At 53.1% G+C, this 18,602-nt stretch overlaps 6 protein-coding genes across 6 annotated transcripts; 3 read left to right on the top strand and 3 right to left on the bottom strand.

Annotated features, from left to right (window-relative positions):
- Positions 1–7: 7 nt before the first annotated feature.
- On the top strand, positions 8–4,280 carry AYO21_06751 (hypothetical protein; the record flags this gene model as incomplete). Its single annotated transcript, XM_022656710.1, has 8 exons — positions 8–438; positions 509–749; positions 818–877; positions 930–1,244; positions 1,307–1,451; positions 1,509–1,544; positions 1,646–2,457; positions 2,541–4,280. 8 exons carry the CDS (start codon positions 8–10, stop codon positions 4,278–4,280), a joined length of 3,780 nt encoding a protein of 1,259 aa, XP_022510983.1.
- Positions 4,281–5,161: 881 nt separating this feature from the next.
- Positions 5,162–7,443, bottom strand: AYO21_06750 (hypothetical protein; the record flags this gene model as incomplete). Its single annotated transcript, XM_022656709.1, has 5 exons — positions 5,162–5,326; positions 5,664–5,944; positions 6,007–6,328; positions 6,382–7,238; positions 7,302–7,443. The coding sequence occupies 5 exons, from the start codon at positions 7,441–7,443 to the stop codon at positions 5,162–5,164; spliced, it is 1,767 nt and encodes a 588-aa protein (XP_022510982.1).
- Positions 7,444–8,293: 850 nt separating this feature from the next.
- On the top strand, positions 8,294–10,084 carry AYO21_06749 (hypothetical protein; the record flags this gene model as incomplete). Its single annotated transcript, XM_022656708.1, has 3 exons — positions 8,294–8,885; positions 8,941–9,006; positions 9,084–10,084. The coding sequence occupies 3 exons, from the start codon at positions 8,294–8,296 to the stop codon at positions 10,082–10,084; spliced, it is 1,659 nt and encodes a 552-aa protein (XP_022510981.1).
- Positions 10,085–10,453: 369 nt separating this feature from the next.
- AYO21_06748 (hypothetical protein) lies at positions 10,454–10,913 on the bottom strand (the record flags this gene model as incomplete). Its single annotated transcript, XM_022656707.1, has 2 exons — positions 10,454–10,727; positions 10,831–10,913. The coding sequence occupies 2 exons, from the start codon at positions 10,911–10,913 to the stop codon at positions 10,454–10,456; spliced, it is 357 nt and encodes a 118-aa protein (XP_022510980.1).
- A 2,194-nt stretch (positions 10,914–13,107) lies between these two features.
- AYO21_06747 (hypothetical protein) lies at positions 13,108–13,926 on the top strand (the record flags this gene model as incomplete). The annotated part of the gene is made up of 1 exon (XM_022656706.1): positions 13,108–13,926. One exon carries the CDS (start codon positions 13,108–13,110, stop codon positions 13,924–13,926), a length of 819 nt encoding a protein of 272 aa, XP_022510979.1.
- Positions 13,927–14,009: 83 nt separating this feature from the next.
- On the bottom strand, positions 14,010–17,369 carry AYO21_06746 (hypothetical protein; the record flags this gene model as incomplete). The annotated part of the gene is made up of 2 exons (XM_022656705.1): positions 14,010–14,647; positions 14,804–17,369. 2 exons carry the CDS (start codon positions 17,367–17,369, stop codon positions 14,010–14,012), a joined length of 3,204 nt encoding a protein of 1,067 aa, XP_022510978.1.
- Positions 17,370–18,602: the final 1,233 nt, after the last annotated feature.

Here is an 18,602-nt window from a genome sequence, read left to right as displayed (position 1 = left end):
TTTAGGAATGGCACGACCAGCCCCTCCTCGCAAAGCGTCTTCAACGACCAAGGCCGACAAAGTAAAACTGCCTCTGGAGGCAGACCTCATCAAGGCGAATATGACGATGACGACTGTTGAAGCACTTGTTACCGCAACTGGAGCATATTTCGCGTGGGCAACCGTAGTTTCAGACAGTCTTTTCCATCGTGTTTGGGGCCTCGCGCTAGGCCTCCTCGAATTCAGTGTCCTGATCCTTCCCCAGCTATGGCCATCGTGGTCTGCGTACTCTTTGATACTGTTCATAGTTGTCGATTTTGTCTTCTGCGTCGCCCTCTCCCCTCTCCAGCCATTGATTTTCCCCGCCTCGCCACGGCACCCGACATTTCCATCTGTTGAGGAGATCCATCCTCCCAAGACCGAGAGTGTGAACTCGGAATCTCCACCTATTGTTGCAGAGTCAGCTTGAAAGTCTCTTAAAACTGTTGTTGATGCGACCGTGGCTGATATTTGCCTTCCTGCATAACAGTGTTGTTGCTGTACATGGCCTTGGTTCCAATCCGACCACTACATGGCAGCCTCGTCCATCCTCGCCAGCAGGTCCCACCGTATCATGGCCTCGTGATCTGCTCCCTAAAGAGAATCTCAACATTCGGGTCCTAGTATGCAACCACAACACCCGGTGGGACACCGGTGCCATCAACAAGTCTTTGCAGCACTATGGCGACGACCTTCTTCGTGGACTGCGCCGGGTCCGTCAAAGGAAAGAAGTAAGTAGTTTTCCTCACTCGAAATCATCGTCTGTTTTTGAGCTAAGCATTTTGGTGCCGCTCGGCAGGATTGGGATCGTCCTCTCGTGTTCATTGGTCACAGCTTTGGAGGACTGATCATCAAGCAGGTGGGTCGCATAATGCTAGCAGCCATCGACCAGAAAGACTGATCTCGGCAAGATGTTGGTCAACGCTGCTGCCGATACCACTGATGAGTTCTGTCAAGCTGTACTGAAGAACACTAAAGGCTTTATATTTCTCGGCACCCCTCACAAAGGAGCTAATTTGACGTTTTTCGGGCGAGTGATGTCGCTCTTCGGATATTGGACGGGAGCCAGCACGAGCTTGTTGGAAGTGGTCCAGCCGAACTCGAATCTCAACGAATCGCTCCACCGTAGCTTCATGCGATATCTAGGAGGACATTGTGGGCCTCAGAATACAGTGTGCGTGTTTGAAACGGTGGCAGAAGCGATCTTTGGAATTTCTGTGACACAGGTGAGCGAGCCTTGACAAGACATGGCGTAAGCACGACGGTTAAGAGGCTTCTTTCGTTGCAGGTCGTAGACAGGAATTCGGCGGTGATCGACGGCTCGCGCGAGATTGGGTTTGAGAAAGGCCATCTTGACATTCAGCGGTTCGCATCTGCAGACGATGAGAACTTTAGGGATCTCGTGCAGTGGATCAAAAAATGGACCGATAATGGTGGATGTCCTAGCAGACCCGCCGTCTCTTCAAAATGCTAATACATAAAATGGGCAGCAGAACAACACGTTGGGATGACATCGACCGACGCAGGTGCGTTTAGGCGCTTTCCAGCCGAACATCACCAGTTTCTCCACAACTAACTGATTTTTTTCCGTTTTCTGAAGAGGTTTTGAAATCCCTGGCATTCGCAGAAATGTTTCAACGACGAAATAACATTGACCGTGCTCACCGAAACACGTGTCAATGGATCCTTCATGATGACACATATACATCCTGGCAGACTCAGTCCTCGGGTCTGTTATGGATCACGGGTAAACCTGGGGCAGGAAAGTCAACTTTGATGTCGTTCATCTACAATGCGATGAAGGACGAATCCGGCAGTACCCCAAGCACTCGCCTTGAGTTTTTCTTCAGTGGCCGCGGCACTCCATTACAGAAATCATCCTTGGGAATGTATCGAGCCCTCCTCAATCAGCTTTACACCCAATGTCCGACAATTCGAGGCCCAATTCGCAAAGTCTTTGAGGACAAGCAAGTTGCGTTTGGATCTGGTGGCCACCAGTGGGAATGGCAACGCCCAGAGCTGGAGGGTTTATTTCTCAAAGCGGCGTTGGAAGCTGCGCAATCGCGGAGGTTGGTGATCTTTGTGGATGCTCTGGACGAAGCTGGTGCGACTGCCGCCCAGCAGATCGCCACGTCCTTCCACCGATTGAACAACGACTCGCTCAGTACCACAAAGAGCAAGATAAGAATCTGTTTCTCATGTCGCCCTTACCCTGTACCCCTCAAGACACTAGGTGCAGAGATAAGGGTTGATCAACTTAACGAAAATGACATCATCTCCTTCATACAAGACCACTTGAAGATCGAAGATCTCGCCGGAGCGCAACCTGACGAGCGGCCTACCTGGCAAGTCTGGTCGAGGAGCTCACGCAACGAGCTGCGGGAGTTTTTCAATGGGTCAGTCTGGTTGTGCCGATGGCGGCGAAATACATTCTCGACGGTAAGTCTCCGTCAGAGATCCGTCGCCAATTACGAGAAGTGCCAAAAGAGCTCAGCGAAGTATACAAGTACATCCTTGAGCAGGTGATTGACCGTGACAATCGACCACGAACGCTTCTGCTCCTGCGCTGGGTCTGTCTTGGCCGTCGACCACTGACGGTGACGGAGCTTCGCGTTGCGATGGCTGCCACGAAGGCCAAGACCAGTCCGGCTCGTCTTCGCTATCAAGACACGGAAGATTTTGTTGACACGGACAGTCGTATGGAGCTATTGATTGTGAGCCTCTCTGGAGGACTCGTTGAATCGATAAGCGATGAAGAGGAAACAGACAAGACAGTCCAGGTGATTCACCAATCCGTTAACGACTTCTTGGTGCCGCATGGACTTGCCTTCCTCTCTTCTCTGACTGGGGAGCTGGAGAAAGCGTATTGTCACGAGTCGCTGAAGTCAGAGCCGTGGCACGAAGTGCACCGAAGCCACGGTGTACTTTTCCGGGGATGTCTCAGCTACATTGGCTTGGAAGAGGTGCGGTTCGAGGAAGACAGCTATTGGGACGAAAAGGTTGAATCACTAACGCCGTTTCTTAAATATGCCGTTACAGAGCTGTTTCACCACGCGGAGAAGTCGAATGAACACTATTTTTCCAGACCGGACTTTACGCCAGGACTGAACGAACTCCAGGATACCTTGCCGAAATGGGTGCGGCTCTTCAGGGCACTGGATAGGTGGAATAGATATTGTCCTGCCAAGGATACTCTGGTCCTCCATGTCGCGTGTCAGTTCAACCTGATTGATATCGTTGAGGAGCTGCGAAAACGAGGAACGAGTCTGGAGCAAAACGACGGCGATGGGTGTCGGGCGCTCCACCTTGCAGCTGGGAACGGCCATATAACGGTGGTAGGGGCTTTGCTAAAAGCAGGGGCTGAAATCGAACCCAAAGATCATGATGGTCGAACACCCTTGGTGTATGCGGCTGGATCTGGTCATGAGGATATTGTCCGATTGTTGGTCAGCAGTGGCGGCCAGATTAACCAGATGACGGAACAATCTGGAAACGCACTACAACAAGCGGCAATGACTGGTAGAGTTTCTTTAGTCCAATTCTTGATCACGGCTGGAGCGGAGGTGAACGCTCAAGGTGGCTACTATGGTAACGCACTACAGGCGGCATCATCGGAGGGTCACGAGCGAGTGGTGCGTCTACTAATTGAGAATGGAGCGGAGGTAAACGCTCAAGGTGGCCCCTATGGTAACGCACTACAGGCGGCATCATTAAGAGGTCACGAGCAAGTGGTGCGTCTACTAATTGAGAATGGAGCGGAGGTAAACGCTCAAGGTGGCCACTATGGTAACGCACTACAGGCGGCATCATGGGGAGGTGACGAGCAAGTAGTGCGTCTACTAATTAAGAAAGGCGCGGAGGTAAACGCTCAAGGTGGCTACTATAGTAACGCACTACAGACGGCATCACGAGGAGGTATGGAGCAAGTAGTACGTCTACTGATTAAGGAAGGGGCGGAGGTAAATGCTCAAGGTGGCGAATATAGTAACGCACTACAGGCGGCATCATTAGATGGTGACGAGCAAGTAGTACGTCTACTGATTGAGAAAGGAGCGGAGGTAAACGCTCAAGGTGGCGAATATGGTAACGCACTACAGGCGGCATCATATAGAGGTTACGAGCAAGTAGTGCGTCTACTGATTGAGAAAGGCGCGGAGGTGAACGCTCAAGGTGGCGAATATGGTAACGCACTACAGGCGGCATCAAGGAAAGGTCGCGAGCAAATAGTACGTCTACTAGTTGAGAAAGGAGCGCGGAGGTAAGCACTCCTGCTGGCTCTGAGAATCTCCGAGAGAGATGAGCGAAGAAAGTGCGACCCCTTGATAAGTCGAAGCTTTGCTTTTCCTGCCTCCTGGTGCCGCAGTAGCTGGGGCGAGGTGGTCGCGTGTAGCTGAGAGGCGTAGACAGCCAAAGAAGCCAACGGCAGCTACCGTGTGTAGCGAATGTTTGACAATGCCTCTCCTCGTACGCCCCGTCGGCCTAGTGGTTTCACAAGGATGATCTGTATCGGCCGTCAATTGAGCCTGCACGAGTTGATGAGATAATGCTACACTTACCAAAAGACAGCGAGATGCGGCTTGTGTAAAAGGTGGCCAGGGCCGTAGCAGAACATCAGACGAGCGGCTAGCAAGTACTGCTGAAAGGTTTTTGGCAGAAGAGTGATGACACAGCTATTCGATCAACGAGGTACAAGATATCGTTTTCAAGGAAAGTTTCGACTAGTCGAGATCATGGTGAAGTGAGTTCTCGAGCAGCGGGTTGCGGCGTAATGTTCTTCTCGGCCATCCCGCAAAGCCCGGGTCAAATGGGTTGTCTTGGTCGCCCGTGACACAAATCAGACAACCGAAAAACACCAAGGAGAGGATGGTGCAAAGAAAACTGAAAACTTAACCCTAGAGTGAAAAGGAGATGGATGGTACATATGTCAGCTTGCCCTCAATCGGATCTGCCGCGGCAAAATTAAGGAGAATGAATGCACATGGAACTTACTTGTCCGCCTTGGGCAATCCTCCAGCTTGTTTCTCTTCACCGTGACTTGTCGCCACGCGCTTCACCTTCGAAGGATGCTGCGGGTTCCGCAAGATTGATAGAACAATTATCCTTGTAGCAGACCCTTGCCGACACAGCCGGGCCTGAAATCCACCTATTGCGGACAGAAGGACGTCGGCGTGCAAAGAGATGCGGTTTTCAGCGTCAACACCCAGGTCGGTGGGAACGCGAGCGTCCGAAGGATCACGAGGACATCTTCGGCGGTCGCTTCGAGCTTCTCGAATGTGAGTTCCTTTTTCTGTAAGCCCTGTCCAGAGCCCTGGGTGGACGAAAGTCAGCTTGACAAAGTACCTCGTTATGTATCCACGGCATAGAACTCAACCTAGATATATCGAATGTGGTATATCAAGGATATGGGCATTCGAGTAACGTGGTCGTGGAGTCGAAGTCTCCATTTGTCCCCTGCTCGGGGGGTTTTTGAAGTCGCTTTTCTATCAATCACCGTGAAGCCGGCTTCTTTGACGAGGTTTTTCGCCACATTGTCAGAACTGTGCTTGCGCGCTGTTGACCATCCTTTTTCTCTATATACTAATCTATGATCTAAGCTTTTCTTATTTCCGATCAAGACGTTTCCCCCGAGCAAAGAACGCCGATACCAACGCGACGGCCGCGACGGCAGTGTTGGCGACGTAGGCATATCTCAAGGCACGGTAGTAGACATGCCTGGCCGCCGACTGCACCTCGGGCGGCAGATGGTCCAACACGGCCACCGAGTGACGGATCTGATAGACCAACTCGTCCTTGTTCGGAATTCCCTCGAGCGCCGAAGGGAGTTGCTGCGCCAGGATGTTCTGCAGCAACGTCGACGACGCCGCAACGCCCCAGACCGTTCCCATGGAGCGGAACAGGTACACGGTCGAGGTGGACACGGCTTGGTCTATATGCCTGTTAGCATATCATGCCCCTCTGGCAAAGGTATCGGGCCCCGGGTCCACTTACAACTGTGGTCAAACGCGGCGAGAAAGGTAAACAGGATCGCGGGGTAGCAGATGCCCTGGCCAAAGTTGGCGGGGAACAGATAGACCATGTACTTCCACGAGGCATCCTGGTACTTGAGGGAGGCGACGAGGCCGTTTCCCACCATCATGATGAAGCAGCCCGCCCTGACGAGCTCACTGAGTCGGCCCCAGCGGGACATGACGATGCCTGAAAGAACACCGCCTGCAGGAGTCGCCAGGGACGGGATCACCAGACGCATGCCGGCCTCGGAGGGGTTGTCGCGTAGAACGACCTGGAAGAACAGGGGGGAGATGAAGAGGAACTGTTCGTCTGTCAATGCCCGCATAAAGGAAATTCGTGGGAGTCCGAACTTACAGAGTAAGCAGCCATACCGACACACACATTACTGATCTGGTTCGAGATAGCGAGAGTTCCATGCAACATGGACATGGGCATCACTGGGACGGCCTTTGTCCTGAGCTCCACCACGACGAATACGAGAATGAGAATCACACTCAGGATCATGGCGACAATGACACGAACGTCGCTCCAAGGGTAGTTGTTTCCACCCATGGTCATGGCACCCAGCTGCGCCGAGAGGCCCAGGACCAAGAGGACGGCGCCCGAGAGGTCAATCTGCTCCCATTTCGACGAGAGCTTGGCCGCGCTGGAGCCCTCCGACTCCTCATCCGTCACTGACTTCTTGGTCGCGTGCTTCGTGATGACGAAATGTCCGACGACGAACGCAAATGTCGAGACAGGCACCTGCAGGAGAAAACACCATCGCCACCCGATATGGTCGGCAATCAGCCCGCCCAGCGACGCCCCGCAGATGGACCCAAATCCGTGCAAGACGTTCTGACAGGCCTGGTACATGCCCCGTTCCTGGAAGGGGATGATGTCCGAGTTGATGATTGTGGCCATGGTCATGAGTCCTCCACCTCCAAGCCCCGTCAGGGCTCTCATCAGATTCAGTGAGACGATGTCGGGCGCAAACCCGCACCCGAGACATCCAAGCAGAAACGTGATCGTGGCCGTGAAGAAGCAGGTTCGCCGTCCCAAGATGTCCGAGAAGCGTCCGTACAGCGGCTGGAAGGCGGTGCTGGTGATCAGATACGACGTCGTCAGCCATGAGATGGTATTCGCCGCGTTGAACTCGGACCCGATGACCGCGTATGTTGACGCCGTGATGGTCCCGTCAAAGCCAGAGAGAAAGACGTTGGAGAAGATGGCTGGACAGATATCAGCATCGGATCACAAAGTATCAAAGCCCTCCTTTGTTTCCACCTTCTTACCAATTTCTATCCATATAAAACCCGGCCCAGGCGTCCATTTCTCTTGACGCCCTTTGGCACCAGCAGACTCGGCGAGGAGCGGCGTCGTCACATCGGACTCGGTGAGGATGTCGTTGATCGTGTAATGATCCTCCTCTCCCATCTCTTGCGTCGCAGTATCTCTTCTATCCATGTGACTTCACCACAAAATATCCGCGCCCGCAAGAAAGCCACAAGAGTACATTTGTCGCAAATATATGTAGGTAGGTTTGTGTTCCGCCAAATGGAGGGGATTGTGGGCCGGACAGGTAAGCATGTTCCAGGTAGATTTCGATTCGACGCTGGGATAAATTGTGGGAAGGGCAAGTCGCACAAGAGGCATCGTGTGTGGTGTGTTTTTCTCTTTTGCCACGGTGGATCAGAGGAATTCATTTGTCATTCTCGTGAGTGATTGTGAGGTGGCCATCATGGGAGATCCGCCTATACTGAACAGAGGGTTGATCAAAATCTCCCTCTCTCTCTCTCTCCCATCTGTGCGGATATGGGTCTCTTTCGAGGAAGCGGAGTCCAAGTCCGTTGAAGATTTCTTGTCTCTGTGTGATTTGCCAGGGTTGTTGAACAAGAAGCTGTATGGTGTGCTGTCAAGACGGACATGGACTCCGTGAAAAGGATCGACAGCACATCAAGTCAAACTCCACCTTTCGGGCTTCGTCTCCATCGTCAAGACCCATTTCTCTTTGGACGGGTCTCCCCATCACGACATTCCTTTCTCATGGACGAACTGGTGGTGAATTGTGAGGAGCAATGTCGTGACTCGTATCTGGTTGGTGGGCAAGTAAGTAATAACCTGATGTGCGATGGAGCTGCTTTTGTTCGAGAGTTTCGATATAATGACACACGCCTCTCCCCTGTACTGTAACGATGCCTCATCGAAGAATCACACCCTCCTTTTTCCCCCCCTTCTCCCCTCAACTCTTTTCAAGGGTACGTTCATTCTCCCATACTGAACCGGGATGAGCCCGACACTTGGCTTCCCAGGCGTCCGAGCCACATTGGTGGCCCTGACAACATGCCTGTCCCTCCTCCCGACCGCGACGGCCAACTGGCGGTACAAGTCGCGACCGGACCTGGCGCCGCCGACGTTGAACATCACGATCCCAGCCACCAAGGAGGTTGAGAAGGGATACCTCTTCATGGCGCCCTTTGCGGGCTACCCGGAGGGCACGCACCACGGCCCAGCCCAGGCGGCGCCGTACATCTTCACCGACACGGGCGACCTGGTCTGGTCGGGCTTCACCTATTTCTCCATCTGGGCGACAAACTTCCAGGCCGGCCGGTGGAAGGGCAAGGACATCCTCTTCTGCTTCGAGGGGAGCCACAACGGCGCGTACGGTCACGGGCACGGCCACACGACCTTTCTCGACCAGAACTACGAGACCATCCGGGAGCTGCGGGCGGGGAACCACCGTCTCACGGACAAGCACGAGTTTCACATCATCAACGAAGAGACGGCCCTAATCCAGATCTACCACCCGGTGCCGTACAACTTGACGGCGTACGGTGGAAGTGAGGAGCAGCAGTGGATTGTCGACGCCAAATTTCAAGGTTAGCTCGGGAGCAAGTTGGGCTTTCGTGCCAGGCTAACGGTCTTTCGTTACAGAACTCGACATTGAAACCGGTGAAGTGCTGTTCGAGTGGAGCAGTCTCGAGCATGTCGACCCATCAGGTACGTTATAGAATGTCACCTTGCTCCGGTACACGATATCACCCCTCGTGTTCAGGGTTCTGATTTTTGCCATGTAGAGGCCTACCTCCCCCTCAACCCGGGGCAAGCAGGGGCTGGCTACAACAGTTCCGACGCGTGGGACTACTTCCACATCAACTCGGTCGACAAGGACGACCAGGGCAACTACCTGATCTCGGCGCGCGACGCCAACGCCGTGTACAAGATCAACGGGACCACCGGGGAGATCATCTGGCAGCTGTCGGGCAAGTCGTCGAGCTTCAAGATGGGGCCCGAGGTCGAGTTCGCGTTCCAGCACCACGCGCGGTTCCAGGGCCGCAACGAGAACGGCACGCGCGAGATCATCAGCCTGTACGACAACTCGGCGCACGGGACGGAGAACGACCACGGCCATGAGGTGCACTTTTACAACATCTCGCGCGGCAAGATCATTCAGGTCGACACCGAGACGTGGGAGGCCCGGATCGTGCAGGCCTTCCACCCGCCCGACGACCTCCTGTCCAAGTCGCAGGGCTCCACGCAGCTGCTCCCCAACGGCAACGTCCTGGTCAACTGGGGCTCCGAGGGCGCCATGACCGAGTTCAAGCCCGACGGCACCCCGATCTTCCACACGTACATGGACTCGGGCTACCTGGGTCTCGGGGTCGAGAACTACCGCGGCTTCCGGTACAACTGGACGGGGATCCCCAACGAGGCGCCCGCCATCGTCGCGCTCGAAGACCAGGGTTCCACGGAGATCTATGTGTCGTGGAACGGCGACACGCGGACCAAGCTGTGGCGCTTCTACGAAGTCTTCCGCGGCCGTCGCGCGTACATTGGCGAGGCTCCGCGCGAGAGTTTCGAGACGTCGCTGAAGCTGGATCGCGTGGGCGTCAAGACCGTCCAGGCCGAGGCGGTCGACGCGCAGGGCGAGGTCCTGGTCGATACCTCGGCGGTGAAGCCGAGCGTCAAGATCCACGAGTTCCGCGGCGAGGGCCACAGTGAGGGGAGGGCGCAGGGTGGTCTTGTTCCGTGGTTGACCGTGCAGGGGGAAAAGTTCTTCAAGGGCAAGGATATGTGAGCTGGATGTTTTTTCTCGCTAAGCCGTGATCAAAAAAAGGGGGGAGAATAGGGAAAAGAAAAAGAAAAAGGCAAGTGAAGTGGGAGGGGAGTGTTTCGTTTTGGTCCTTTTCAAGCGTCGTTGGTTGAATACCTCTCATACAACGGGAGGACATTCGGCCATAGCAGACCGGGTCGGTCATTGGCGGTATATCTTGGTCAGGGGGAAGAGATGATCAAATCACTGTCTGTTTTCCCATCCAATGACTCTATTCGCTCTCTCCCCTTTCCATACCACACCATCACCATCACTGTGCCAGATGCCATCCCGGACCACCAACCCCCATACGACCACCCATCCTACGCATCACACATCACACATCGAGTGAAATCACGCCGCACTCGACCCCGTGACTTTGCCAATAATAATCTCGGGCGTCACGTTCGTGTAGTTGGCGACGTCCTTGGCCGACGCCTCGCTCCCCTTCGTCAGGGCGTTCTTGAAGTCGTCGATGTTGTCCCACTCGATGGTCGCCGCGGCGATGTACGGCGGCGTCTGGCCGGTCAAGGAGAGCTCGGACGGGAACGACTCGACGGTCCACTTGCGCATGCCAAAGGGCCGCCAGTCTCGCTCGATCAGTTCGCCCATGTGCGTCTTGAGGTAGCTACGCACCACGAACGCTTTTCTCAGCGCGCGGGGTCTTGGAAAGAAGATTCTCCGAAGGAAAGGGGGGGAAAAAGGAAAGATGGTGAACGAAGCAGACTTACTAGTCCATGTCAAAGCGGGCGGGTTGTCCATCCTTGGTCGTCGACGGGTATGCCACCACGGTTACGATCTTGGAGCTGGCCATTTTTTTTTCCTCGCGATTTCTTCCTTCTCCGATGTCTACGGTCTGTGAGTGACTAGGGGTGGGGCGTGCGTATATATCTCGCGCTGTGTCCGTATGTGCGTGTAGTGTTTGTCAGTGTCTGTACAATATACGTATGTATACCTACCTCGCTCTTTATCAAAAGAGATTCAAATAAAGTCACGACCCCCAAGTAAACTTTACCCTCGGCTTTTCCGGTATTGTGCCTCGGACCGCAAAAACTCACTGCTCTTTTACAAGCCCAGCCGGGTCAACGGGGATCGTGACTCGCGAACAATGAATAATGCGGAGGGGAAAAGAGGGAATGAAAAAGGAACGGAGGGAAAACAGTTCTAAGAGACGTACGTCATTCGATGCCCCTTGCACAACCGCCCCTCCCCCTCCCCTTTTTTTTACCCCGGCTTCATCTCTATCTATCATTCGCATAAAGTCACTTGGATATGTTTATGTATGCTAATTTCTTGATTCTTTCAATACTGCAGTTTCAATTCCGACTTCTGGTGAGAGAGAAACTGTCTTCAACGTTCTACTTATTGCCTGAACGACTACACGGGCTTCGGACTTGATACAATGACCAGCTTCTGCCTCCCTGTGAAACCAACCCATCCCCCGCCATCGCCCTGACGGGAGACTTTTTTTACTCAGATAGATGGCAAGATACCACCTCTTGTCTAGGTGTCTTGCAGCGAATAAATCACACACGCCATGGCATGCTTCAAAAGGCCAGGCCACCCGAGGTTTCCTTTCCGATGTCTTCGGCCGATGCCGATAACTTGGCGGGTCCAGGACTCTGGAGTTCGCCGTTCCTCATTGATCGACCGCCATCGAGGGAGCTGCTGTCGGCCCTCGCTCGTGGACAAAACTCACTCGAGCTCGGGCCGAAAGAGGAGGTATGCTGAATACAAGGACCGGAGTGCTGAGTGCTGAAGTAGATAGTGTGTAGTCGTATCTGTACTCACATGATAGAAACCGGTCAAAGTTATCCAGGTTAGACAAAGGATATAAATCGTGACCGTGTCGCTGTAAAGCCTGAGAACCGACCTTGGACCTACAGCTCGACGGTCTCAAGTAGCTCTATAGCGCGTCTTCGGCGTCCAAGGCCGTGCGTAGGTCGTGTGTTGTGCACTGATGATGCGACTGCCATGATAAATCCGCGTCGGTCTCCGGGGCCACACGGTCACCTGGTGAATTAATTGTTATTCAGATACTTCCGGCAATTACACATAGTTTCGCAAGAAGGAACGAGAGATAACAGAGTAACGAGGTTTTGAGATGCGTGAACAACAATCGATCCAACAACAGACAGCCTCGCAGCCTCGTCAAGAAAAAAACATCAGAGGGTTGACGAGCATGCCCATACCCCGCAGTTGAGGTCTGAGGCCTTCCATGAGAGGAATGTTTGCCGACAGAGCACTATTCCTATCTCGGAAAGGTAGGTAATCAGTCCAAGCGTAGGCACGTGGACGCACGTGGTACAGGTGAAGATAACAGCCTCCAACACAGAAATCTTAGTTACCTCTTGTCTGACCACAAAATGACAAGATCCTCGCCGCTAATAGTCTTCCTTGGGAGAACGTCATTTGAAGCCGAGTTTGTCCTTTCCACCTCCACCGACTTTCATTCTTGTCCTTCTGATACTCCCTCATCTCTTCTCGTTTACGCAGACCAGCTCAGGTCAGGCCAGACCGGGAGACCACTTGTATTCTCGTCACATTGTCTCGCCTTGCACCCACTTCTTGCGACTTACATCTAATAGGCGATAAATAACAGTTGATGTCGCTCCGAACGTCTGTCAGATCGAGCTCATGGCTCGCCCACGCGCCGATACGGGGAACTTCCCCAAAGAGCCTCACTCGATATCTTTAAAAGGTATGCCACTCTCTGGGTCAGAATCATTGTTTTGTTATTACACAATCATCATTACTTGATCTGCGTGTTGCTAACCCTGGCCAAAATCTTCTAGTGCTGAGGTGAGTCCGTGTTTCTGTGACTGGTTACACGTTGTTGGGAAAATAGGCAATTAGGTCAATTAATGCGCATCCCCCATAGACTCTCCCGACCGTCGCTGGCACAACAACACCCTCTCCCCCGCGAAAATGACACCAAGATACCTCATACAGCCTCGTTAGCATACCCGTCCAAAGCCGTCGACCAGAACTTCATTTTGTCCGCCAGCATGGGTTTGCCGCCATCCTTCGGTTCGGCTCATGTCGGCGAGACCTTCTCCTGTGCTCTCTGCGCCAACAACGAACTCCCCTCAGCACAGTCAACCAAAAGCGTTTCAGGAACAAGAATCTTGGCCGAAATGCAAACACCATCTCAAGCCGTGCCCCTAGAGCTCTATGCGGCTGATGATCTAACAGAAGACAGCTCGAGTCACTCCGGGCCCGGAAGCTCCTTACAAAGGATCATTCGGTTCGACCTGAAGGAGGAAGGCAACCACGTGCTCGCCGTCAATGTCACCTACACCGAGACCCTGTCAGGTGATGGCCAAGCCACCGGCGGGAGGGTTCGATCGTTTCGGAAATTATACCAGTTCCTCGCCCAACCATGTGTGAGCGTGCGAACCAAGACCACTGAACTGGAAGCTGTCAAAGTTTCCGACAAAGCGCATGGTCCGTATGAAAAGGCCACTTTGCTGCGCTATGTTTTAGAGGCACAACTGGAAAACGTATCAGATGCGCCGATATTGCTGCAACAGACCAAACTCCAGCCGAAGCCGCCATTCAAGTCGACTTCGCTGAATTGGGATGCTGAACAGGATAACGATGTTGCCGCGGAATACCCGTCGCTCAAACCCCGAGATATTATACAAGTAGCCTTTCTGGTCGAGCAGGAACAAGGCGTCGCAGAAGGGCTGGAGGACCTCAAGGATAGTATCAAACGTGATGGCAGGGCGGTTCTGGGCCAACTTGCTATTCAATGGCGGACCGAAATGGGAGAACGAGGTTCCCTGAGCACCGGGAACCTCTTGACTCGGCGCAAAGCAGCATAAAAGCTACCTGATTTTGTGACTTGTAGGATAGCCATATTTGTCTTGGAAAAGGTGTCAGAATCAATGCGTCTTGTGTCGAGTCTTCACGGGGCGTGCATGCCAAGACCGTTCATTTTACTGGTCAACATGCTGATTCTGGATCTCTTGGGAATCGTAGGCAAGCTCGGGACCTTCTCATCTTGCTTGAATAAACCTTCTTCCAGCTTCGCAGGGGTTCGGGTGACAATGGTATGATAATCACGTCCCTTTGATGCAGCGCCTAGCTCTGGCCGATCAACGCTAGCCGGTACTGCCACTATCCTCCATTGATGCTGAGATGCATCTGAAAGTAAGTCAGTGTTCATGCCTACATGAGGTGACCATGCCATAAAGCTTTTTCTGTTGAGACTGAGACTGGGAATGCTCGACCGTAAGCCGGCGCGCCGACGTTTTGCCATGATGATGGCGTCGAACAGGGCTATCGAAGGAGTTGATGATTTCTCTTCGCGGTCCATGATGAACTCATTCCAAGCTTGAGTCTGTTGCAGCATGCCCATGTAGGCGGCATGGTCAGGGGTCAAACTTCTCATGAAAGCGTCACTGTCAAAGGAGTAGATAGCCCCAAGCTTCTTTTTCTGTGGAGGTGCAGGCTGCAAAAATTTCCGGTAAGTGTATAACAAGCTGGCCATGCATCTCGCAAAGGCGGCACGAATCTGATCTGGGTAGAAAGCTGCAGAGCAGACTATAGATATGTTGTGGGCGCATCGATCGTGGACGACGAAACCACACCCAGAACATCTATAGTATCCATCTGGAGCCTTTTCGTCGCACAGAAGACATGTAGATGGACCATCCGCCGCTCTCCATAGCAGACAGTGACCTTCAGACCAGTGCATACCTTCACCAGTCCGCATATGCAGTGTGTTCACTCCAGGCATAATTGTAGAGGCTGCCAGGGTCGACTGCGCGTAAGTGGAGGGTGCATACATAGACCCATTTCGATTGTCCGATAGTGTAGTGCTCGAAGATGGACTCGCACTGTGTTTCACGAATGGAAGGCTTGCTTTTCGAATCATATGACTAGACCCAGAGAAACTTCTTTTCGACACTGAATCGAAGTGACCGGATCTCTTTTCCTTGAGAGAAGTCTGAAGAGCATACCCCGAATCGGTTCGTGACGGTCCAGAACCAGGCGTCACAGGGAAGTTGGGGTTAACGGGAGATTGACTGTCGGAATCAGTGTACGTGGAGTGTCTGGCGGTCGATGACGTTCTGGGACGATCAGAGCTCTTTCCTCTGGTTGGTGTAGCAGCGAGGAAAACGTTCAGCAGTGGAGACCGTCGAATGGTGTCAGTTGCGGCCTGCGGGCCGAATATCGTAGAGCTGAGGCTCGCGAGTTTATCTAGATTTGTGGATTTGGCGACTGCGGTAAAGGTAGACTCGAGCTCTGCAGAAAAGCCATCATACGGATATGTGTCCACCGCATAAGCAGGAGGCCCCGGAGTCACTCCGAAGCTTTGGTGAAGCGGTGCAGCTTGGTAAAGCAGAGACATCAACTTTCTCCGCTGTTGTTTCGGTAGGAAAGGCGGCGGTGCCGTACTATACAATTCGTTCTTATCCAAATCGACCAAAACATAATCGTCGTCAGGTAGGTCGTACTTTTCATATTTGCGATCGATGCCGCAAATGTAAGGACAAGGCGCATCCAATGCTTGAACCAAACGTGATGGCAACACCGGTATGTAGATTCCTGTCCATTCGAAGGGCCAGATGAGTTCCAGGATGGCTTTGCTTACTAACTGTAGCATGGAGACGTGGGTTGAAAGGAGAATGACCCGGGACTCGGATAAGACGTACTCCAGAAGAAGGATAATGTTCGGAATGGTAAGAGCTCGGAATAGCGGATACAGATCGGTCGTCCTACTTCCGGGGAGCTCATTTGCCGCCTCTTTTTTTGCATACAGTTGAAGTTCTCGTATCGAAATTTGGACCTGAGTTTTGGACGACACCGGAGAGGGTGCTTCGATGCACAGAGCAGCAACGTATCTTTCCAATGGCTGCCACATGCCGACTTTCGGCGAGCTAGCCGGCACTCGCAAGACCCCTCCATCGGTCATAGGAACGACGACCGCTCGAAGCCATTGCCGCCAGAAGTTTGCCATGGACTTGTCCCTACCCAAGATACCATAAGCTCTTGGAATCCAGAAGCGAGTTTCGCCACCCGCAAGTCCTTGAATATCCGATTCTGAACTGTGTCGCAGGGGCCTGAGCATGTCAGACATAACAGCAATCTTCTCTTCCACCGCGCTGATTTCATCCTCCAAAGCCTCTCTCTCTGCTGAATCTGGTGAGAGTTGGGGCAATTGTGTTAGTAACCTAGACAATTTCGCACTTTCTGCCGTCAACCTCTCTGCAAGTGAAGTGGCCAATTCTCTCTCCGCCTCCGACATGTGAGCTTTTCGCCATTGTTCACACTTCTTTTCCAGATCGACGGCAACATCGCGATTCACGGGGATCCATATTATGACTGTGACCGCCGTAAGTCTCGAGTTATCTGCTGCTGTCATGGAGAATTCGTGCCAAGTTGACCGCGGTCTGGTCTCAGCGGCCACAATCTTGATGTCACCAGGGAAAGCAAACATGGGCACATAGTCTGGAAACGGTGCTCTGCTCTGAGACTTTTCGAAAGAGCTTGGTCGAGGATATCTTTCCAGCAATACGGGTTCGAATTTTCGCATCAGAGGATACTGGTCAGGAGAGCTATGGAATGTCTCTGGGCTGGGGATGACTGAGTTGTAACTGCTCATCCTTCGAGAGGTGCGCGTCGATGTCCGTCGGGCCATGGACGGTTGACGTTTTGTGCTGGACATGTCTTTGAAAGAAAGGTGTCTGCGGATACTTCCAAAATTGCGATTGGGAACCGGGGTAGGCTCATCTTCAGCAATGATTTTCTGTGTCTTCGGTCGCGACTTGGATCGAGCCGGCTTGGACGATTCATTGGGCTGAAATGTCAAGTCCAAATAGAAAGCATCTCGGTCAGTGGCGAACTTGGTCATGGCCTTCTCGAAGTCGGCTTCTGTTATCAACGAGGACATTCGAGGATCCGAGGCAGTCGGAGCAGCCGCCCGAATGGTGAGACTACTCCGGTTACTGCGTGGCTTCGTTGCGTCTTCAAGACTCTGAATGGTCTCCTTCGCCTCGTCGGAGAGCTGCGACAATCTCTGGTAGGAGTCATGTCTGGAATGGCCAACCGAGGCTCGAGGAGACTGAAGGATGGACGACTGCTCATCATCAACAGATGCCTCTTCTTTGATGGAAAAGTCGACGCCATTGGTGTCAATCTGATCATAAGACCATCGGGGTTGAGAGATGGCGTCTGCCAGTTGTTGGCCGTCGAGCCCGGCAATCCAGAAGTAATCCGCAAGCGGTCGAGAAGATTCGGGGGTTTCTGGCGTGGATCGCATGTTTTAGTTCGAGCTTGCCATCAGATCAACCAAGTATGGGGGCCTTGAGACCAGCGTCAAAGCCTTGCTGGGTCAGAAAAGGATTTGGCTAGGGCAGATAGAGTTGACTTTGCCGGTCCCAAGCTCTGATTCCAAAGGGGTGATTTAAAACTGCACGGGCATTCTTCACTACGCCGATGTTGTCCTTGCCGTGAATCTCTGGAGGCCAGAAGAGAAGGGTAAAATGCGACCTCTCTTTGACCTTGACACTGACGTTGGGAAAAGGAGCTTTAGATTTGGCGGCCAGCCGACCACAAGCCGTGGGAGAGGAAAGGAGATACAAGGGGACTGTTTGAGATGTCGAATGGAAGTTGATTATTTTTGACTCTGGAGAACCGAAGGATGCATTAAAACATGGAGATAACGACGTGTGCAGGGATCGTTTGGCTCTGGGGCAAGCGCCTCCCTGCGCCTAGGCCGAGTCGAGTGTGGAAAGGACAGCGGCCGCCACAGAGATCGACGATCGGATGGATGGTTTCGAGAGCAGGGACTGGGTACTCGTATTGGCACCAGCTAATGCGGCCAGGAAACGGTGATAGGGTTGGTTGGTGGTAGTAGTGGTGATGGTGGTGGTGACAGTGTTCGTTCCTTTGTTCGCTCGTTGATACCTGGAGGTCTAGAGGTGGGAAGCGGTGATGGGGATGATGGTGATCTGCAGCTGTCACCTTTCTGCCTCTCCCATTCGAGGATTGGGGAAAAGGGGAAGCGCCGGAAGCATGCAAGAGGAACAGAAAAAACTTTGATAGATATCTGCACGAGAGATGTTCTGGGTCTCGTCGCGTCTCTCTCTGGATTAGGTGCGTGGCGTTGAAGCAACCTGCACACACTTGTCAAGTTGGCAGCGTCTCCGGGGTGGTGCAGCGGGGTGGGTCTTGGCCTACTAGGCTCATGCATTCGGGCTAGTCTTAACTAAAACCCTCTTCTTGTCCAGTTAGAGGAAGGCTTCGGATTAAGCCTGCGCCGCCTATCTGTTTAGCTGGTTTCACCTCTTGTTAGGTGTGTTCTGCCCCTGGAGCTTACCCGTCCGCCGAGCAAGCGAGTTTTGGTGGCGTGTTGCCGTTTACTGTACTCGGGCATTTCCATCTCGGCGAGTGGTTTTCCTGCAGGGGCTTTACATTCGGTTCCAGACTTCACTTTGCATTTCATGCAGTCACTGCAGTGCCACCGCAACGGCTTGACATGATGTGGGCTGCC

This window comes from Fonsecaea monophora (assembly GCF_001642475.1).
Source record: "Fonsecaea monophora strain CBS 269.37 chromosome Unknown Scaff48, whole genome shotgun sequence".
Classification (NCBI taxonomy): Eukaryota; Fungi; Ascomycota; class Eurotiomycetes; order Chaetothyriales; family Herpotrichiellaceae; genus Fonsecaea; species Fonsecaea monophora.
This window is presented reverse-complemented; position numbering and strand designations above follow the sequence as displayed.